At 42.0% G+C, this 23,215-nt stretch overlaps 1 protein-coding gene across 1 annotated transcript in view; it reads left to right on the forward strand.

The window, feature by feature from the left end:
• Ccdc158 (coiled-coil domain containing 158) overlaps window positions 1-23,215 on the forward strand; it is a 41,244-nt gene that overhangs the window by 9,173 nt on the left and 8,856 nt on the right. The window contains 10 exon segments of the mRNA XM_010619892.2: window positions 1,008-1,205; window positions 2,506-2,776; window positions 2,779-2,987; window positions 6,346-6,597; window positions 8,879-9,034; window positions 10,327-10,419; window positions 10,980-11,105; window positions 16,165-16,313; window positions 18,476-18,535; window positions 20,082-20,141. Of these exon segments, the coding sequence (XP_010618194.1) occupies window positions 1,008-1,205; window positions 2,506-2,776; window positions 2,779-2,987; window positions 6,346-6,597; window positions 8,879-9,034; window positions 10,327-10,419; window positions 10,980-11,105; window positions 16,165-16,313; window positions 18,476-18,535; window positions 20,082-20,141 (1,574 nt within the window).

A 23,215-nucleotide genomic window follows, 5' to 3' on the forward strand; every position in this document is an offset into this window, starting at 1 on the left:
TTTTTTTTTTTTTTTTTTTTTTTTTTTTTTTTTTTTTTTTTTGGTACCGGGATCAAACTTGGAACCTTGTGCTTGCCAGGCAGGCGGCAGAACCACTGATCTAAATCCCCAGCCCCAAGTGCTGATTTTAAAACCAAATAATATTCAGAACAGAAATTATGCATATAGAAATTCTGAGGAAGTTTGAAGGAATTTTTAGAAACAGACAGTGCTGGAGGCTGCAGAGCTGGCCTGCTATTAGAGGCACCACAGGCTAAGACCTGGGAAAGATAGCGATAGGTTCAGCAGAACATTTTTCTCTCTCTGCTGAACCCCAGACCGGACATCCTGCCTGGCTGCTGGAGCCACCATCCTTCAAGGCTGCAAGGGCTAACGGGCTATGACAAAGGAGAAACTGACAGCTGTGTGCCAGCCACTCTGCACCTTGGGAGTCCCTCCCTCTCTCCTGAACCTGCTCAGTGCCCTCCAGTGTTCCTGTGCTCTGAGTACAGGAGTTTTGTTCCCCTCACTGGGTGTTTAAGTGACTAAAGAGGGAAGCAATTCTATATTCACAGCCCAAATGCCCCAAATCTGCCATTTTTTTGGGAAAGGGATTTGAGACAGGGTCTCGATATAGTTCAGGATAGTCTTGAACTTGCTATGAATCACAGGCCAACCCTGAACTCATGGCAATCCTCTTGCCTCAGCCTCCTGAGTGTTGGGATTACATGCCTGGGCTACCACACCTGGCTGCCATTTCCGAAGCAGTATAACAAATTACCATTGTTATTCCTTTAAGCTTTTGAGCATTTGTTTATTACAGGAGCACACTTGGCAGGCAGGGCAATGTCCTTGTTCAAAAATCCAATTTAAAAACAGGATGACTTCTTAAATTTAAGGAATTTTCCTTGTCATTGCGTGTATTATTTGAGGTCCAGTCCCTTGAGATTGACTTGTAATGTTAAAAATGTCAAGTAAGTAAAATGTTAACTTATTTTTCTAGGAACTTATCGCCTTTCTTGTTTTAGGCAGATCTACACATGAGGGAAAAGGAGTTGAGTCTGGAGAAGGAGCAGAACAAGAGGCTGTGGGACCGAGACACGGGCAATAGCATCACCATCGACCACCTTCGGTGGGAGCTGGACGACCGGAACATGGAGGTGCAGCGCCTGGAGGCCCTGCTCAAGGCCATGAAGAGCGAGTGCCAGAGCCAGATGGAGCGGCAGGTGGAGTGGGCAGCCTCTGCCAGGGGCATAGGTTTGCTGTCCTCTGGCTGAAACTTTCCTTTTGGTGGGGGGAGTACCGGGGATCGAATTCGAGTCCTTGTGCTTGCGAGGCAGGCAGTGGAACCACTGAGCTAAATCCCCGACCCTCCTTTTTGTTTTTGAAATGGGGCTCAGCCAGTCTGGACTTAAACTGCTGAGCTCCAGGGCTCTTTCCAGCTTGGCTCCCCAGTAGCCGAGACTGCAGGTGCCTCGAACTGTCTCATGTTAGGGTTTTATTATACAATAGCCCCACGGTAGTTGGACTCTAGGAACAATTTCCAAAAACTTGGTTTTTATTTCCCTATTTCTGACTACTTGTTAAATGAAACTTTTTAGGCATTATTTCAACTGTATATTATTGAAAAACTAAACTCATCCTGATGCTTTTTCATTTTCACACAGAAATTGGTAATCTACAAATTCCTTGTTTCTAGTACAGAGAAGTACCAAACTGTTGGGAAGTCCAAGGAGCACCAGGATTGGAAGTTTACATCAGATATATTTTGGTTTGGGGTTTTTCCCCAAAGTGGTGGGTCCCCTATCCCTCCCCTGCCCGCACCAACAGTCTGCTGAGTGCATTTCATCAGAACACATGAGAAAAACATGGGAGGCTTTCTTGCTTATAGATCCCTGCAGTGCTAAGAACACGGTTCTAATGCTGGTGATAGCCACAAAGGCACATGGACCACCCCACAGTGGGAAAGCCAAGGAAAGGATCCGATCTTATCTTAGACGGAGACAAAGCTGTGTCCCTGTCCTCTGGCCTGACTGGGGCAGGAAGAAAGACACAGCAAGTGTAAGCTGGACTCTTAACCATTTCCTAAACCAGCACCAGAGGATGTGAATGTGGGTTGGGTAGAAGCCCTTACGCCTTTTTCCTTCACAGGTAGACCTAACAGGGGAGTTGGAGGGAAACAAAGTGAGAGCAGTTCTTATCACTCTCCCTCCAACCACCACTACTGTTGTCTTAATCTAAAGTAGTGTGGAATGACCTCGGAGGGAACTTACCAAGTTTCCCAGCTTGGAAACCTCTGTGGAGAGGCATCATTGTTTCATTAAAGTCTCTCTGCCAAGGTGTGAGCGAGCACACTGGGTCTACACAGGCTGTCTGTCTAAGACGTGATGGCAAAGTGATTCGAGTCAGTGTACCTACACTTCAGCCAGTATAGGATTTCATGGCTCGCAGTTAACTTGTCGCAGCCCTGAGGTTACCTGCACCTGTCCTCCCAAATCCAGGAGGCGCTCTCTGGTCTCCCATCAGATGGCAGCGATCCAGGGGAAGAACGAGAGTCTGGAGAAAGTGTCTTCCCTGACTGCGCAGCTCGAGTCCACCAAGGAGATGTTTCGCAAAGTGGTGGAGGAGCTGACGGCCAAGAAGATGACCCTGGAAAGCTCGGAGAGGACAGTGTCAGACCTGACGGCTTCCATACAGGAGAAAGAGCGCGCCATTGAGGCTACCAACGCAGAGATCACCAAGCTGTGCTCCCTCGTGGACCTGGAGCTGCAGGAGCTGCGGCACCTGAAGACTGAGGGGAGGGCCTGCGGCATGCGCAGTCTCAGTGCGAGGCCCTGCGGCTGCAGATGGCGGAGAAGGACAAAGTGATCGAGATCCTGCGCCAGCAGATTGAAAACATGACGCAGCTGGTGGGCCAGCACGGACGCACCGCGGGGGCCATGCAGGTAGAAAAGGCCCAGCTGGAGAAAGAGATCAATGACAGGAGACTGGAGCTGCACGAATTTAAGGTCTGTACAGTTCTGTGTTTCTTTTGTGTCTGAAATTTCTTTTTTTCTCATAAACAAGTATGGCCTGACTTAGTGAAGAGGAGTTCATGGTTTCTGTGTTTCCTCTGATATGGGAAGTATTCATATCTATGTGCACATTGTGGTTTTTTGAGAACGGATCCATGGTTTTATCAAATTGTGAAAGTGATGGCCCAAAATTGAGAATTTTCTGTTTGAGTTTGTTCTTGATTGTAGATTTTTAAATGGCCAAATTTGCCATGAAGAGTACATATAAAGGCTTCTCAGTGGCCAGCCCTACAATGAAAACTTTAGAATAGATTTGTACCCTGGGCAAACATATCAGGGGAGAAAGGATGATCATTCTGCCTTCTTACTGAGGAAGATCAGTTGCTAATGTTCTTAAGGAAACAAATGCAGGAATCCTACTAAGTCTTAAACTCTAAAAATTAATTTAATCATCACAAAAGCCTTCTGAGGGAGGCACTTTATTATCCCACTCTACAGATGAGGAAACTGAACACAGCAATGTGAATTTGCTTGAGAGCAGCACTGCTGTGGGACTGCATCCTGGGCAGTATACAAGGGCTTCTCAAAAATCTACAAGGTGTGTTTATGTTTTTCAAAAATGGTATTAAAGTAAAATGCCACCATTAATTCACTTAGAAATACTCCACCTCACTTTGAACATACATATCCCATTGCTCTTGCCATTTTCTGGAACAGTTCTGGAAATCCTTATGGAGCCTGGCCTTTAATGTGCATGTTCCTCTTGGCATTCTGGTCTTCTGAGCTCTTGCTCGAATTATCTGCGCAGCTCTGCTTACAGTGTTCTAAAGAGCTTCTCTAGCCCACGTCATCAAAACTTTGCAAACTCCTGCAAACCATTTCCAAAAGCTTCCAAACCACGTGGTCAGGTAGTCATAGCGATAGCCCCAGTTCCTTGGTACCAGTCTTTTGTATTAGTCATGTTCCTGTCACTGGGACAAAGTACCTGACACTTGCAATTTAAAGTAAGAGAAGTTTACTTTGGCTGAAGGTTTTTAGAGGCTTTAGTTCATGTTTGCTTGGCTGCAAGCCAGAGTGGAATAGAGGAAGGGCATGATGATGGAGGACAGCTGCTTACCTCATGGCATCCAGGAAGCAGAGAGAAAGGGAGGGGCCAGGGACGAGAATACACCCTGCCAGGTCATGCCCCCAGGAACTCCTCTCCTACCACTCCCTACCTCTGAAGGCCTGAGACTTCTGGGGGACAGTTTAGATCTAAACTAGGACAGAGAGGAATTGGTAAACAATTGGATATTAGTGTGAGGGCAAGAAAAATACTCGTCCAACTTTGAGGCTTCATGCTTGCATGTCTGAGAGACTAGCATCGTAGTAGTACTCCGAAAAGAGAGAAGAATCAGAAGGAAGTTGAGAGGAAACCTCCTCTGCGAAGGACTAGTCGTGCTTTGGTCAGAGTCTGTAGAAGCATATGAGCTGGGAATCTCTGACAGTTGGAAAGGCCAAATTAGAATTTCCATATTCATATTCTCTATTTTATTCAAAAGACCAGATCCGGCTACCTTGAACCAGCGTGGTTTCAGCTACCACCTTCCTCATTTGTTCTTCCCATCAGCTTCTGCCTGGTCTCCGTGCTTCTACTCTTAGCCCAAGCTGTTTATTCTTCAGACAGGAGGCAGAGTTACAGTTTTAAAACATTACATCACTTCCAGTGACTTATCTCATTCAGAATGGAGTCTCAAGTGCTTACAGTCACGACTCTGAGGCGAGGTTGGTCCCCACCATAGCTCCCACTATGACCTCATATTCTGTATTCCTCCAGGTTCACTGTGTTCCAGGCATACCGACAGTATTGCTTCTCCTGTACCTGGAGCTCTCCCCCAACTGCCCACTGAGCTCTTTGATCTCCTTGAGGTGTTTGGTTTTTTTGTTTTGTTTTGGTTTGTTGGGTGGTTGGGTTTTCTTTGAGACAGGATCTTTTTTTTTTTTTTCGGTACTAGGAATTGAACTCAGACCCTTGTATTTGCCAGACAAGTGCAGTGCCACAGAGCTACATCCCTGGCCCCATTGAGACAGGATCTTGCTGTGTAATTCAGGCTGGCTCACTATGTAGCCCAGGTTGGCCTGAAACTCCCAGGAATCCTCCTACTTCAGCTTCCCAAGTACTGGGACTACAGACATGCACCACCATGCCTGGTGCTTCTTTAAGGCTTCTACTTAGATGTCATCTCATCAGTGAGGCCTTTCCTGACCAACTGTGTTAGGGTCCCTAAAACTAACCCTACATTGGATGATTCTCTGAGAGGACTTGTGGGACTCAGCCTAGAGTCTCATCATAACTATGATTTATTACAGCAAAAGGAAACAAAGTAAAATTGGCAAAGAGAAGGCACATGGCCACAACCCAGAGAAAACCAGACGGCAGATTTCCCAGAGTCCTCTCCTGGCCTAGTTACACAGGACACACAATTCTCTGGCAAGATACTGTGACACCACCTGTCAGCTGTGGCCCATACAGAGGCTCATTAAGGACTCAGTACCCAGGATTCATGTACTGGGGCTGGTCACGTAGGCACCCCTCGCCTGGTAAATAGTCAGGTTCCAGCCTCCCAGAAGAAAAGCAGGTGCTCAGCAGAAGCATGTAGTTTGCATAGACAGCTGTGACACTGAGCCCATCTTAGCACTGGGGGCAGGTGCAGTCTGAGTTCCCAGATGCCAGCCCAGGGCCGGCCTTGTGGGCAGGCCTGTCTCGAACAGCATCAGGCTGCTATCTGAACACGTCTCTACACGCCGTCCAGCGTCAAGTAGCAACCCCCTACCCAGTGCATTCTCACCCCCTCTTCTTTTTTATTCTGCTTGTCACTTCTCTTACTTGAAATTAAACATGTTTGCTGTCTGTCTTTTCTGACTACAGATGCACATGAGGACAAACACATTGTATAGTTTGTTTGCTGCTAGCCAGTGTTAGGCCTAGGGTAAGGCAAGAGAGTCACCTGGTTGGAGGTTCTATTTACCTTCCCTAGTCCTGGCCTGCTTCTTCATCTTAACATGTAGAATATAATGCCTGCCACAGAGTAGGTGCTCAATATGTGTTTTTGAATGAATGAATGTAGAATAGAAATAATGAAAAGTTGTGATAAGTGATACAGGGAATTGACATCTAAGTTTAAAAGAAAGGTGGAATACTCCTTTTGCCCCCACTTGTTATCCCACTTTTGATTAATGCTTTATGATAAAATGTGGTGTCCTGAGAAATAATGAAAAAATACTAAATACAGATAGAGTACTAATGGCATCAATTGTAACTTGGACGTGTCCATGTTTTTTTCTTCTTTCTCTATCCCTGCCTTATGTTTAGATTTTAAAAGATAAGAAAGATGCCAAGATTCGGGAGCTTGAGGCTAGAGTGAGTGTCCTGGAGTTGGAAAAGGTGAAGCTGGTAAATGCAGGCTCTGAGCGGCTCCGGGTGGTGAGGGACAGCAAACAGGAGAGGGATCAATTACTGAATGAGGCGAAGAACAGCAGGAGCGAGCTGAACAACCTTTCAGGTATGTTGCTTCAGTTCCAGTCCTACTACAGTACAGCAGTCCTGCTGGAGAAGGCCATCCGAGTTCCAGAAGAAGGGCATCTCAGCTGGCATTGCAAGTAGAGATGGTTATGCTGCCCAGCTAGCAAGTCCTGTGCTGAGTTCCCAGAAAAAGGATGAGATATCCAGATGTCAGGAAGGCAGGTGTTCAGCACAAGTTATATTGTTTGCACAATTTTGTTTATATGGGAGTAGAAACATTGAGTCCTTTGAATCAGACAGTTTGATGGGAGGTTTAATGGTTTTTGTTTTGTTATTTTTGGTTTGGTACCTGGGATAGAACTCAGGTCCTTGTGCTTGCAAGGCAGGTGGCAGAACCACTGAGCTAAATCCCCAGCGCTGATTGCAGATTTAATAATGAAGTGAAATGTGTAGAAATTATGTAAGCTTATTGGAAGGGAAAATTCCAAGTCCTTACATGAAGCTACGAGCTTATGACTGGTATGGTCCAGTATCACATACTTCATACGCACATGCACGCACACATGTGTGCACACACACACACAGTAACTACACCAGACAATAATCAGTTCTAGAAAGACCTCAGTGGCACAGTCTAATGGAGAGTCAGATCCATAAAGAGAGTGGAGCCAGGGGTTCACAGAACAGCGGACATGTGCTACAATGCGGAGATAGCACCGAAATGGTGAATACTAACTAGCCTCCTAAAGGAAGTGACGTCTGGGTTAGGCTTGAAAGAAGGAACGTTATTTGGCAGACGAATGAGGTGGAAGGAATCCCAAGCAGAGACAACATCATGGGCAAAAGTGTTAAGGTGTGAAAAGCACACTGTGATTTCTGAAGTGTTGGTTGGAGCAAAAACACAAAGGAATGAAGTAGAGCCAGAAGTTTGGAGCCAGCAAGGATGTTAAGTACCGTAGAACACTGCTGCAGCAGGTAAATGAAGGAGAGAGAAGCTAAAGAGACAGATACCAGCCTGTTAGAGAACTTCACAGTAGTCCCAGGAAATACAATGAAGACTTGAAAGAAGGCAGTGACAGTGAGAACAGAAAGGAATTAAGAATGTTTTTAGATGTTGGATCAGTAGAACTTAGTGATCAGAGGAGTGAAGTCTAACTCTTGGGTTTGTAGTTAGTCGTATTGGGAGGACAGTGCTAGTAATAAATAAGGAGGAACCTAGGGAAGGGGCAGGCTTGAGGGCCAAAGTGTGGGACACTTTGCATTGGGCACTTGGCTTTGGGTGGCACTGGGACAACTATATGGAGATGTCTGGGTATATAGAGCCCAATCTTTGTTTTCTTTGAATATAAAGCCATACTATACATACATAGATAAATACAATAGACAGATGAGTGAGTGTGCCTGTCCTAGTGTATTGAAAGATGAATTTGTGCTAGGTAATTTGCTAAGTACTGGAGATATACAGGTAAAATGATAAGACAGGCCTGGGGATGTCAGCTCAGTGGTAAAGCACTTGCCTCACATATACAAAGCCCTGAGTTCATTTCCCAGGTTCTCGAAAAAAAGACATGATATTCAGATAAAAAATAAAATCAGGTGGGATTGTGCATTGAGGGAGGCTGAGGCAAAAAAGACCCTGCTTTTTTCCAGGTTTCTGTTGCATGGAGAACTGTTTTCCATCCTTTTACTTTCAGTGTGTGAGTTTCTTTTTGAACTAGGTTCTTTTCTTGTGTACAGCATATTGTTGGATTTTGCTTCTTAATCCATAGAATGGATATTTTTGAAATGAATAATCCTTGAAATAGAAAATTTTCAGATAAATACATCTTATTTAAATCTATTTAAAATAAATTTCAGTAAAATGTGTATGTGATTACTCAATCCCAAGTTATTAAAACACTGTCTCTTTTGTATGACATACAGTTAATTTATAGTTTGTAAATTTCATCATAGACTTAACCTAAAAAGAAGTAATCGACTGGGCATAATGGGGTATGCCTATAATCCTAGCACTCTGGGAGGCTGAGTTAGGAGAATCACAAGTTAGAGCCCAGCCTAGGCAAATTAGTGACTTAGCAAGACCCTGTCTCGAAATAACAAAAACAACAACAACAAAGACTGAAGATATAGCTTAGTGGGAAGGTCCTGGATCCACTCCTCAGTAGAAAAAACCTAGTAATAATACTAGTAATGATGAAAATAGAGAATATGTTATAATACAATTCTGGCAACTCCCAGGCCTACCTTGGAGTAAATGGCATAGGAGTTAAATGTTAATTTAGTTAATTTAGGGCCCTCTAATAAAAGTTTTATTTTCTATATCTCTCAGTATCTATGTCAAAGTTATTTCCGATATTTTTTTCTCTTCTTTAATTGTAGGAGAAACATTTTTTTAAAAGAAGAGAAGAATAAACTCAGTCAGGAGCTGAGCACTGTTGCGACAGAAAAAAATAAGATGGCCGGGGAGCTGGAAGTTCTGCAGTCTCAAGAACGCCGCTTGAAAGAAAAGGTTGCTAATATGGAAGTTGCTCTTGATAAGGTAGTTATTAGCCACATAAGTAAGGTAATTATTACCCGAACAGTTATTAACTGGATAGAATTTGTATCAGCCATATTCTTGTCACCAGAGCAAAATACCCAACACCCGCAACTCAAAGGAGGAGAGGTTTATTTTGGCTCACAGTTTCAGCCAGTGGGTGGCCGCCTCCTAGGCAGTCACGGCACAGTGGGAGGCACAGCAGAGGGAAGCTGCTCGCATAATGGCAGCCAGGAAGCAGAGAGAGAAGGGAGGACCACGGACAAGAGTACACCCTTCCTGTTCACACCCAGTGACCCACCTCCAACCAGACCCCACTTCCAAACATGAGACTTTGAGGGGGAACCTTTAGATCTCAGCCGTAACAGAATTGTTCTGAATGAAAGTTCTGCGCAGCTAGGACTGAACCTGTCAACCTGTATTGTGTCCCAGACATCTAGCACAAGGAAAAGTTCTAGCATCGAGAGGAGGCTCTTCTGGCTTTGAAATAGTCATATTGCATACTGTTTGCCAAGTTACCTTTTCTAGGTTAACACAGTCCCTGCAGCAGAAAGATGCTCCTGGTATCTTTAGTGGCCCAAATAAAGAAGAAATGCCTCCATGAGTACTAACTCACCATTAAAGAATGATACCTTGGCAGTAGATAGAACATGTTCTCTTTTTCATGTCAATGAAATGATAAGGTAGTGCTAATGTCTGGCACTTTGTGGGGTCCAGAAAGTGCAGGTAGAAAATGCAACTTAAAGAATGGGAAAGATCAGTGACACTATATTTATCATTATAATTTATTAGAGAATGGTAAATCTGTCTTCCTGTTACACAGTGGAAACTGTGGAAGCCTAAAATTGTACCTAAATCAATCCTCGATCCCTAAGAAATCATAGCCTTTGTGGTTAGATAAAATAATCTGTAGTCCCATTTATGCCTGCTTTGTTTCTTTAAAACAAAGGCCTATATTGACTCAAGGAATTTCAATTGTGGTTATGTTGTATCAATTTTTATACTTTGCTAATTTTCCAAATTGCTCATTCTATCCTCAGGCCAGTCATGCTTCTGTATGCTCTCCATACACTAAATGCTGTGTAGATGCTAAGGAGGCAAAAGATAAGGATCCAGTAATAGATCATTAGAATGTAGTGTACCAGGCAGGGGTGGGTGGGGTCCCGGAAGAGATGGCAGCTTTAGTTATAGGTCTGTGACACAAAAGCACATAAAGAGTGGAGAATAAAAAAATAACTAAGAATCTGTTTAAAAAAAGAATGGAGGGTAAATAGGTTGTGGTTGCTTGATTGTAGGCATCTTTGCAGTTTGCAGAATGTCAAGATATAATACAACATCAGGAGCAGGAATCTGTACACCTAAAACTTCAGCACATTTTGGATGTAAAAGTAAGGTTTTCCCCCCATAAATAGTAATTTAAGCAGAACTAGTGCTTTTGCCTGATATGCTTTTATATTTTCTTTAGATATCTTATGTGTATTTATATGTACTTTCAGTATTATCTGATATTAGCAATTATAAAATCTGTACATTGTTACACACACTACAGTCTTTTTACATATGATAACAAATTGAAGCACCAATTTTATTCTCAGTTGATAATAAACAAATGAAACACAAACAAGTTTCACAAGTACCTGCCCTGCGGTCGCCTCATGAACACATAGGTTTCAACACATGGGTGTTTAAGTAAGAGCAAAGACCCAAGAGCTAGCATTTGGCTTGTTTGAGGAGTAGCAAAAGTAATGTAATCTATAAAATGGGTATATTTCTTAAAAACAGTAGACTTCACTGAAATATATATCTGTTTTCGGAACTATAAAGTTTCAAATATGTTTTAAATTCTTGGTAATGAATTTTGTCTGGGAACTTAAAAATGCATTTTGATTTCACAGTTCTTTGTAGTTGTAGGTTGGTGTTATTTTGCTCACATTATATTGTTTTCCAGGAGCTTCAGGGCCCTGGATTTACTTCAAATTCTTCAATGAAACCACGTCTGCTCCAGCCAGCCTCTGTTGCCCGTGCCCATTCTAATGTACCATCTTCCCAGTCTACAGCCAGCTTCCTTTCACGTGTAAGTAACTGCTCCTCATTCCATGATACCAAGGACATGATATGTAAGAAATTTTAAGTTGAGAAAATTTTCTTTAAAACCAGCATTTTTGGTTGCTAGATTTTAGATTTATACATTTTTCAAAAAAATCCAGTAATGTCCAGATGAATGACAATGGTTTCTTAACTGTTTGGTGGGTTTTTCTGTTTGTTTGTTTGTTTGTTCTGTTTTTTTGGGGGGGTTGGTATCTATCATGTGTTTAACTGACTTAGCTGGCTATAATATTCCCCCCTCTAAAGAGCTATCCCCAACTGTGGTTAGGGGAGAAGGGGCACAGTTTCTATCTAACTGTTTTGAGCTTAGAAGGGTTGATGTAGGCAGCCAATTTAATAGGCCTTACATAGAAGTCATGTTATAGTTTAGCAGTAATGAACTCTCTTTATAAAGTCAATCTGGTCATGGGGGCGGGGCTTGAGGGCAGGAATAGGATAAAATAAAATAAAATTTATTAAAAGAAAGTAAGTAAGTCGATCTGGTGCATCTTGGTAAAAGGAATCTAACACCTTTGTTGGTAACCTCTAGGTGAGAATAAACACTTTTGAATTAGAGCATATATTATCAAAGTATAAGTACTAGAATGGAAAAGTAGCAGGTTAAGGAAAGATTTTAAAACTGTTTTAAGGGATTGTAATAGCAAGTATAACCCTCTGGCTCTTAGACCCCTCCACTGATGGAGGTTATCATAATTTTTTCTAATTTTAGCTATAGAAAGTTGGAAAGTTTGGTAGTTTTTATTTGTTTGTTTGTTTGTTTTGGTACTAGGAATCAAACTTGGGACCTTGTGCTTGTGCAGAGGCACCACTGAGATAAATTCCTGGCCCTAAAATTTGGTAGTTTTGAAGAATAATTTTAGCTAAAAAATTTTAAAACTCTTCTTGAGCTATTATAGATTTTATCATAGTTTTTTCCTAATGACTCGTAACAGTGGTCAGCCACCAGTGTAACTGAAAACTGCCAGAAGGGGTTAGAATTGGAGCCCCTTCATATAGCTAGCTTTATTACTATGCTCTTGACTTTATATATCTTTCAGTTATACTTTTCTACTGGATGTTCAAGACCAAGTTAAAGGAAGACCTATGTTAATTAGAATTAGCCTCTTGCTATCTATTAGGGTCAGTCAAGTCTCTTCAGCCATTACTTTGGAACCATGCATAGAACCTCTCAGTTCTTGTCAGTATCAGTCATCAGGATGGTTCACGGCCTTGCTTGCCCATGTTGCTTTCTATGAATCATGGGAAATTTTCCCCTTTAGGTGACCTTCCTTTGGTACACTATATATTTGTTGATTCTTATCCTAAATCTAAAAGATCATGAGGCTGTTTTGCTACTCTTGGTTTATCATCATTGCAAGGTTTGAAAGAGAAATGGCAGAAGGTGAAGAGGCCCTCCAGGAGGAGTATGGGAGAACATGCCAGTGGGCTCTGCTCCCTGCTCCCAGGAGAACAGGAGTTCTGGGACACTCTGTCAGAGCTCAGCACATGTCCTTCAAGATTTGGTTTGACTCTTCTTGAGAGAATCTGAGTTCCACAGCCTGTCAGTAGCTGGCAAAGGAAAAACAAAAAGATTGCTTTGGTGGCATGTGATACTTTCCCCAGAGGAGGGCAAAAGTAAGGCATATGCTTCTTGTGCACCAAATTTAAGCCCTAGAGAAATGATAATCTTGAAAGGAACCCCCTAAAGGAGACCACTTTGTGGGCCCACACAATCTCCCCAGAGGTTAAAAGTGCTTGAGAGTTCAGGGCTGGTCAAGAGCACTCATTGCCTGCTTCATAATTAGGGCTCATGAACCTGTTCATAAACATCACACCAGGGACCCACTCTGTAGGATCTTATTTCCCCACTCTGACTCTCCCCTTCCATCTCTAACCAAAGACGGGCTCAAAACATAGCTACAAAGTACAGAAGGAGTAAAGAAAAAAAAAAAAGGAAAAGGAATTTATACCAGCTCTTTACTGAAGCCTCTCAAGATTGAAATGGTCCTCTCAACTTGTTTAAGTTTACAAATTGCAGAACAATGAGTGGAAAACATAGGAAAATGTCATTGGTGTCTCAGTCAGCTTTCCTATCACTGGGACAAAATACCTGATACCTACACCTGGAAGAGGAGAGGTGCATTTTGGCTCACAGTTTTCAGAGGTTTCAGTTCTCGGTGATCAGCTCCAAGGCAGAATGGTATGGTAGAGGAGCATAGTGAAGGAACCTGCTCACCCCATGGCATCCAGGAAGCAGAGAAGGAAAGGACAAGAATACAGCCTCGCAGGTCTCACCCCCAGTGACCCATCTGCACCCAGGCCCACCTCATCAGTGATGAACTCATCCCTGGGTGAATCCACGATGAGTATAGCACCCCCACTGTCCAGGCACCTTCTAAAAGCCTCTGAATGCACAAGACTTTGGGGGAACATTTTAGATCTAAACCATGACAACATTCATCTCCCTTCCTTTGTCTTTGATGGCCAAGCAGAGGCTAGATAAGCACATTGATGACTTGCCATGGAGAAATTCCATCATTACTACGTATTGCGAATTGGGCTGGACCTACGTCTTCAGGCCCCTCCAGCTTTATATTTTGTGATTTTTTTTTTATACTCAAGCAAAGTGTGGGTTATAGAGACCATGATGATTAGAACAAGTCTTCACCTCTATGGTTATGTTGTGTTTTAGAAGAGCAACATACATTTCAGAAGTTCGAAGACAAGGATTAGCTCAGCGAAAAAATGTAGGACTGATTATGATTAATTATTAAGTAAATGGTAGAATTGGATAGGTTTTAAAACTGTGTTTTGGGGCTGGTGTGTAACTCAGTGCTACATCTCTTGACACAAAGTTTTGTTTTGTTTTGGGGTTTTTTTTATTTTGTTTTTTTTGTTTTGGTACCTGAGATTGAACTCAGTCTTTGCACTTGTGAGGCAGGTGGCAGGACCACTGAGCTAAATGTCTGGCTCACAGACAGTTTTTTGTGTCTTGTAAAGCACCAACTACTCTCAAAAAGGGTATCATAAAGATGGGGGTTATATTTATATGTTTATAGATTGTTATACTGTAATTTCTAATAAATGTGAAGTACTTAAACATTTTAATGTTATCAATGTGTATTAAATACACTTCCTAGAGGGTAGAAATACAAAGTTCAGATTAGAGCTAAGGTGAATTAAGATTGGAATATGATAAGGTTTTCTTTACTTAGTCACTTTCTTGTCACTGGAATACAACACTCGATACCCATAACTGAAAGGAGGAGAGGTTTATTTTGGCTCATGGTTACAGTCCATGGTCAGCAGGCCATGGCAAAGGAAAGCTGCTCACCTCATGGGAGCCAGGATGCAGTGAGAGAGAGAAGAGCGAGGAGCAGAGGAGGGAACTAGGCCCTCCTGGCCGTGCCACAAAGACCTCTTCAACTAGACCTCACCTCCCAACAGCAAGTCAGCTATGTCACCCTGAGAACTCACTGCTTTCCAAAAGCCCCATCTCTGAGCACAAGGGAGTTCCAGGGCTTATTCTTGATCAGAGATACATTTACCAAGTTTATGAGGTTTTCTTCCACACTGGATATTAGGTGTACCAGGACTAGGACAAGGGAAAAAAAATCAATGTTCAGTAAAATTGGATAATCAGGGCTGGGAATTTAGCTCCGTGGCACCATGCCTGCCTTGCAAGTGCAAGGTCCTGAGTTCAATCCCTGGTACAAAGCAAAACAAAAAAATTGGATAACCTGCTAGCAGACAAGTGTTTCTATTCATGATTAAGAAACTGTTTCACATATCTGTGCTTAAGTGAATCAGGGGTGGGAAGTGGAGGGAAACCCAAAATCCAAAATTTTGCAGTGTTCATCCTCTAACACTGTGTTACACGTAAAAGTGTGCAGTGGAACAAATGCCTTGATTAAACAGTTCAGTGACACACAGGGCAGCTTCTGATGGCTGTGGGCTCCTTCTTGATGTGCCTCTCAGGAACATGTGCACATTTTAGTGCATTGGAAACATTCATTGGAAAACACTGTGTCAATCTGAAGATCTTAGGTTTTTCTCAGTTACCAACTAATATAATTTGAAAAAAAAATTTTTTTTTTTTTTGTTTTTTTGAGACAGGGTCTCACTATGTCATTGAGACTGACCTGGAACTCACTATGTAGCCCCAGACTGGTCTCAAACTCACAGCAATCCTCCTACCTCAGCCTCCAAAGTGCTGGGATTACAGGCATGCACCACCACACCCGGCTTGAAAATTGTTGGTGTTGAATTCTCTGTATCTCAGGGGTAGAGTGCTTGCTGAGGATGAGCAATGCCCTGGGTTTGATTTTCAGCACTGAGAAATATTGGATGTCTCTTTTCCCATAAGTAAAATGTGGGGGATAGATTGCACATTTTTAAAGAGTTCTGTAGAGTTCTGTTGCTTTATAAAATTAGTTCAGCCTGAAACAAAATATCAAAATTATTTTGCCTATATGTAATTGGAAATATTTAATAGCATGGTAAAGTTGTTCATACTACATTGTTAAAATTAAAAAATAAAAGTTTAAAAATAAATGTATATAATTTGGGGGGGGTACCAGGGATCGAATTTATGTCATTGCACTTGCAAAGCAGACGGCAGAACCACTGAGCTAAATTCCCAACCCCAAAAATAAATGTATATAGTTTGATAGTGCTGTATTGATTTTGTTTTTTGTAGTACCAGAGATTGAACCCAGGACCTTTGCACTGAACTATATCCCCAACCCTTTTTAATTTTTGAGACAGAGTCTTCCTAAGTCACTAAGTTGCCTAGGCTGGGTTTAAACTTTTGATTCTCTGCTCCAGAATCCCAGAATTCTGGGATTAGGAGTGTGTGCTGTCACACCCAGCTTCTGTATTGATTATTATTATTCCTGGGTATCCCTCTGTACTAAGATTTCGGGTGATTTTTATTTTCCTCTTCTTACTCTTCCATAATTTCTGTTTACCAGTTGAATTAATTTTCTAACAGAAAAAAACAGTCTGAGAAAAGAAGGGTCATTGTTCTGTACGTTGTTTTAACTCAGCACTCTGGGAAGACCACCACACTAAAGGAAGACCCCACAAAGGATCTGAAACAGCTTCTTCAGGAGCTGAGAAGCGTGATCAATGAGGAGCCAGCTGTGCAGCTGAGCAAGGCAGAGGACAAGGGGAGAGCACCGTCGCTTGGGGCCTTGTGCGTGGCTGTGTAGGATGGCACTCAGGAGGGGAAAGCTGTCTCTGGAAGGTTGAGGTTTAAATAACTTTGGAGAATGTCTGAAGTTGTCAGGGAAACAAATAAAAGTGGAGGAGTTAAGCAAAAATAAAACAAACTTGGCATTAAGAGCAAGTAATATGTTCTGTTTAGACACCTGTCAGTGGAAGGTGTTAGAGTTACATTTGCATAATAATTTATAATTCCCAGCAGATTTCACATCCGTAATCTCATCTGAATATCACAGCAACCACCTGAGTCCAGGGTTCATTCATCCCATTTTATAAATGAGAAAAAAAACACCAGTGTCAGAGGTTGATTTGCTTGCAGCACACAAACTAGGACTCTGAGAGCTTCCTAACACTCCAGGTATAAGCCGACAGGAAAGGCCAGTTATCTCCAGTTAATAAGACCCAAAAAAGTATTTGGCCAGTGTACCCTAATCCTAACCCTCCCTGAACATAGTTATAGAAATCAGTGGCATTTTCATTGTCTTTTCAAATAGTGTTTTTAAAATTGTATTTTGTGTCATTTAGATTACTTTATCTTAAAGCATTTTAATATGGTGTGTATATATATATATATATATATATTTTAGTATTATAGTTCCATTTTTGTAATATATATAGTATTTTGTAATATATTTAGTATTATAGCCTATTTCTGGTTATATGGCAGTTACTTAGATGTTCAGTTAGTGTATATATACTATCCCAAGGTACCAAAATATTGGCTGGATGTTTCTAATTGTTATTTATAATAGAAATAGCCCAATTGCCTAGGGTAACTCACATTATCAGAATCACATAGTGTCAGAAATGTTTCACTGACTCCTCCATCACAGAGTATTTTCACTTGGAGAACACTTTCACTCTTGTCATGACTGTAGTATGACTTGTAAGCCAGGACAGTTTTAATTAGCTCATTTGACGGTTGCATAATCTTAGGCATAAGTTGACTTGTCTCCTTATAGAAAGCTAAGACAAAACCAGAAGTAAAAGTTCCAGCCACTGATTCTCAGCACCAATCATTTCATAGGATTACCATACTTCCCTGAACAGGTTTCCAGCACACCAGCCATTAATGATACAGTTGAACTGTATTGGATTTATTTAAACATAAATATATTTGGTCCTTGTCTTTAAAGCGTTTTTGTTAATTTTTTGTAATCTTACAAATTATCTTGTCACTAAAAACTAAACTCTCCCTAGCACTTAAGACTCTGGGGAAAGAAAGCATTTTTGATTTGATGAATTCCAGAGGTAGCTTTTTGTTCAATATTCAGGAAGCCTAAAACCCTCACTTGTGGGTTAAACATCTGGGTTTGGTAGTGCAAGCCTGTGATCCCAGAATGTGGGAGGTTAAGGCAGGAGAATTGTAAGTTTGAGGCCAGCTTGGGCTACATAATGAGTTCAAGGACAGCCTGGTCTACATAGCAGGAGTGTTAGTAATCTTCTTCATTGCTGAGACAATATACCTAACAAAAAAAGAAAGGTTTATTGTAGCTCACAGTTTGTAGAGGTTCTAGTCCATAGTCCACTGGCTCCGAGGCAGGGCAGCATGACATCACAGAGGAGAAACAGTCCATGGCAGGCAGGCAGGAGACAGCAAAGCAGCAAGCAGCAGAAGTAGCAGAGGCAAGAGGAGTCTTCCCTCTCTCCCTTCATAGTCAATCCAGTCTGTGAATCCATGGATTAGTGCTGTTTACACCCACAGTGAGGCATGCTTACTCCCAGTATCACACCCCCAATCCTAGCATGGCACATCCTAGATCTAGCCACCTCCGAAAAGCCCCACCTATAACTGTGCGAGACTTTGGGGGGATGTACATCTAGATACAATGGATACAAGCCATGACAAAGACCTTGTCTCAAAAAAATAAATAAATATATGTGAGTAATTGATTATTTTTAAAAGACATCCAGTCTTGCTGAGTGTGGTAACCAACACCTATAATCTCAGCACTTGGGACACTGAGGCAGGAGGATCACCTTGAGTTTGAGGCCAGTCTGGGCTACATAGTAGTTCAAGGCCAGCCTGAACTACATAGTGTGATGGTGTCTCAAAAAAACAAAACCCACAAAGAAAACCAAATCTAGAAATTGATCTGCATGTAATTAATTGAGTTGTATTTGTCTAAACAGGGATGATAGGGTAAGAGATTGCATCATCGAATCAAGCCTGAGATCAGACATATGCCATAGGTAAGAATAATGTACAATACTAAATCTAATTAATTACCCAAGGATTTTTATGTGGCCTGGTTAAATGGGAGGGTCTGGTTGGATGATTTTCATGGAACTTGGCAGACATTTTGGTCCATGAAGGAAAGCTATTACATTGTCTGAGTCTAAAAAAATATTTCAATTAAATGTACAAATTTACTTTCCAGAAATCAGCTTCATATGAACTTGATGCTTTTTTGCTGACTAGTTTGGCTTCGATTCACTATTACAAAATATGTGAAGTACTTAATTTATAAGAGAATAAAGGTTTATTTAGCTTATAGTTCAGCAGGTTCTAATCCAATACTGGCCTCTTATGGGACACCAGTGGTGTGGCCTCACAGGGGAGCTGTGGCTCACCTCATTACCAGGAAGCAGAAGAGATAAAAAGGGGCCAGGATCCCACAGTCTCCTTTGGGTCCTGCCCTTGTAACCTACGGCTCTCACCTCCTAAAGGCTCTACCACTGTCCCTTAGGACCTTTGGGGGACACTGATCAAACTATGGTACTGATGTTTAACTACAGGAAGCTGTGTGGTCTTGGGAAGGCAATGACTTTGTCTACATCTTTTACATATTTATAATGGCTTGTAAAGTAATTTTGAAGAGTGGTCTAGGATATGATAGTTTATATATGAAGTTAAAAGAATAATCTTACTGAAAACAATTCAGTAATGAATAGCTGAATTTTTAAGTGAAACCATTAAAAAGAGCAGAAAGAAAGCTAGGTGTGGTGGTACATGCCTGTAATCCCAGCACTCAGGAGCCTGTGGCAGGAGGATCACCATGAGTTCCAGGCCAGTTTTGGCTATATGGTGAGTTCAAAGCCAGCCTGAACTACATAGCAAAATCCTGTCTGAAAAAAACAACAATGACAATGACAAAGAAAGCAGAAAGAAAGGCTAAATAAGATTCTTAAAAGACAGCTTAGAACAAATGTGAGCAAAAAAAAAAAAAAAAAAAAGACCATTATTAACTCGAGATATATAGAAGTCACAGAGGACAATGCTTAGAAATCTTGGTATTTATTGTCTGTGACATTAGAAGTGTGCGGCTCCTCAGGCTGCAGAGACCTCCTCCTGGAGTCTGCTTTCAGCTCTGTTAGGCTCTGATAAACCAGTTTCCTCCTGACTTCCAAAAGTTCCTTTATTTTATCTTCAAGCTTTTCTCCATACTATTTCCTTTCCCTGGAAGAGTACTTACTCTTTGGAGTCTGTGTCTTTCTGAAATTAATGTTCACACAAACAGTTTTGCTTTATCCTAAGGCTCGCACTTTATGACCTTCCTATCCAGCTAGCAGATAATGTCATTTACCCTGCATAAAAATAAATTGGGCTGAGTGTGTAGTTCAGTGGTAATATGCATGCTGAGCATACATCCAGTCCCAGGTTCAAACCCCAGTGTCAAAATAAATAAGTGAATAATAAAATAAAAAACAAGAATAAATTATTTCTCTCACAAACCCATATTAGATTGGTAGGAAAGTAATGTGTGCTCTTCAGTTTCTCCTGGCTTTCCACCAATAGAAGCAACAACTCATTAAGGGACTCCATGGAAGGGAGCAAGTCCAGTGGAACTCTCAGCAGGTGAGAAATGATTGTACCAGCCCTCAGTTTAGTACTGTGGGCCATCTGATTCAAAAGAGCACTACTGCCTCCCCTGCAGTGTGTGGGGCCTGAACTCAACAGTGAGCAGCATGGGCGGGCATGGGCTCTGCTCAGAGTTGCTTACAGCCTGGAGGTCTGTTCATTGCCTGATGGCCTGGAAATACCTTACTTTTATCTTTTACATTTTCACCACCTATGAAAATGGAACTGTCCATGCCCTCTTTGTCTCCTCAAAGGGTGCTGATGGTTTTTGTGTTTGCATTTCGGTCAAGTGGGGATTTAGTGCTGCCTTCAGCTCCGCTCCCCAGGAACACTTCAGCGAATGGTTCAGTGAATGGATGAAGTCAGATTATACATACCTGCTCACTGCCTCCCCTACTTGATCACAACAGAGAGAACTAGAATCTTTGTAAACATCTTTCCCTTAGCCTAAAAGAAATACCATCTTGATTTCCTTATGTGGGTATAACCACTACCCTGTACCTATTTATAATAATCATACTATCAACTGCATATTTTTTCCATTGATTTCTTTTTTTTATTCATTAAGTTTATTGGTATATTTTAAGTATACAATATGATGACATTCATCATTAGGAAATTGTACCTTTATATGTTATATCTTGTCTTTTGTTTTCCCCCATTCCCCTGCCCTCCCTTCAACCTCTCCCTATTTACAGACTTTGTTTCTGTTTTTTCCTTTTCTCATATTTATTCCTTTCCTTTCTTCCCTTTTCCCTACCCCTCCCACTTTCCCTTCCCCTTCAGACCTTTTTTCCCTATTTCACATTATCTATTATACATTTTGATCCTCATTTACACTTTCAGTTTCTCACACCAGAGAAACTATTTGGTATTTACACATGTGCGTCCTGTTTATTTCACTTGAGTATGGCCTCAGTGTCATCCATTTAGCTATAAATGTCTCTAGTTTCTTGTTCTTTATGGCTGAATAGTACTCCATTTTATTTTGAAAAACCACATTTTCTTTATCCAGTCACCAGTTGTTGGGCAATTGGGCTGTTTCCAAGTTTTAGCTATTACAAACTATGCTATGAATGTGGGTGCACATATATGACTGTGGTATGATTTTTTCAATTCTTTTGGAAGATACCCAGCAGAGGAATTCCTGGATCAAATGGGACCTCCAATCCTAGTTCTTTGAGAGGTTGCACCTGTCTACTCTCCCAACAATGGAGAAGGGTTCCTTTCTCCCCACAACCCCACCAGCATTTGTTATTGATTGGTTTCTTGGTAGCAGCCATTCTTTTTGGACTAAGATGGAATCTCAGTGTTGTTTTCATCTTCATCTCTTGTATAACTAGTGATGTTGAACATTTTTTCTCAACTGCATTTTTTTTTTTTTTTGGTACTGGGGATCAAACTGGGGTCCTTGTGCTTGTGAGGCAGGTGGCGGAAGCACTGAGCTAAATTCCCGGCCCTTCAACTGCATATTTTTATTTTTCCTTTTTATGATTATTTTTGAATGACCTGTATCTAATCTGATCTATGTGGGAGGCACTGTTGTCCATGTGTAGATTAGAAGCGGAGACTCAGATTACTTACAGACTTGGTGAGGTCATACATCTCATAAACAGAGGAGCTCATATTTGAACTTGGTCTGGCTGGCTCCAGAGTACACACTGTGGCCACTACAGCTACAGGGGACCTGGACTGAGTGTTCAGGAAGGAACTCAGTCAGAAGCAGAGAGCAGCTGCTTTCCTGAGGTAGCCAGAGCTCTGCCAGGACTAGAAAGATCTGCTTCCTTCAGCATGGAGGTTACTGTATACTTATACTGTGTCTTATCGCGAACAAAATCTGTATTCTCAAAAACACTGAGAATTGTTTTACAGTTTGGCAGCTAAATAAAAGGCAGCTAGAATCTCATAAATGTGTATGTTGGTATTGACCTTCTGGAAACTCTCATATATATCTGTGAAAGGGAGAATTAAGCAAATAACAGAGCCAGGTATGTGGCACACACCTGTAATTCCAGTGTAATGTCATGGGGGCGGTCGTCTAGAGGCTGAGGGATTTCCAGTTGCGAGATCCTCTCATTCCTTGGTTTCTCCCCCAGATGAGGAATGCAGGGGGAGAGTGAGGTTGACCCAAAGCCCAAGAACCACTAGGTTGTCCAGTGAAGAATGAGGAACTCAGGAAACAAATAGTGTGAAGAAGAGGTTTATCATGAAGGCAGGGACAGAGCTGCTGAGCAGCAAGTTTGCTGGGCAGGGAGAGCTCAAAAGCTGAGCTACCCTGGATGGTGTCCTTGCTCTGACCATTTTTAGAGGAATTTTAAACCAATCAGAATCTTAGTCTTTGTTGCTGGGGTGGTCTTGTTGCTAGGATGGGCAAAGGTTTTATGGAGTTTTAGGGGGTCTCCAGTGCACAAAAGCAGGTCTCTAAGAATAACTTTTACACCTATAAGGGTTCACAAAGAGCAATTTCCAGTAACCAGGTAGTCATTTTTATAGCCATCAGCCATGTCACCTTAGCCATGCCCAACATTTCTGCTTATCTACCCTTCCCACGGTCCTTACATTCCTCCCTCTGCCATAGCATGGGGAATAAATAGGGGTGTCTGTACCCCTTTGAGTGTTGACACTTGTTTGCTTGGATACTGGGCTTATAGGAGTTTGGTCTTGTGGGTTGACAGGGAATGGGACAGGCATGGCAGCCTGCATGCACTAGGAGGGGCAGTGCTGCCTGCACAGAGGCAGGGGTCAGAGACAGACTGTCAGCTGCGAACCACAAAGCTGCTTGGGAACTACCTGCTGCCCAGAGCCTATATTTTCTACCCTCTGAAAAGGGCTAGGGTCTTTTAACCTTCCCCAGGGAGTTCTTTCTGACCTGACACCAACACTCTGGGAGGCTGAGGCAGGGAGATCACAAGCTCCAGCCCAGCCTGGGCAACTTAACAGCTTAGGAAGACCCTCTCTCAAAATAAAAAAATTTAAAAAAGAGCCAGGGATGTAGCTCAATTTGAGGGCCCTGGGCTCAATCACAAGTAACGCGTGCACGCGTGCACACACACACACACACACACACACAC

The sequence above is a fragment of the Fukomys damarensis genome, unplaced genomic scaffold (genome assembly GCF_012274545.1).
Source record: "Fukomys damarensis isolate Sample0158 unplaced genomic scaffold, DMR_v1.0_HiC HiC_scaffold_32, whole genome shotgun sequence".
Taxonomy (NCBI): Eukaryota; Metazoa; Chordata; class Mammalia; order Rodentia; family Bathyergidae; genus Fukomys; species Fukomys damarensis.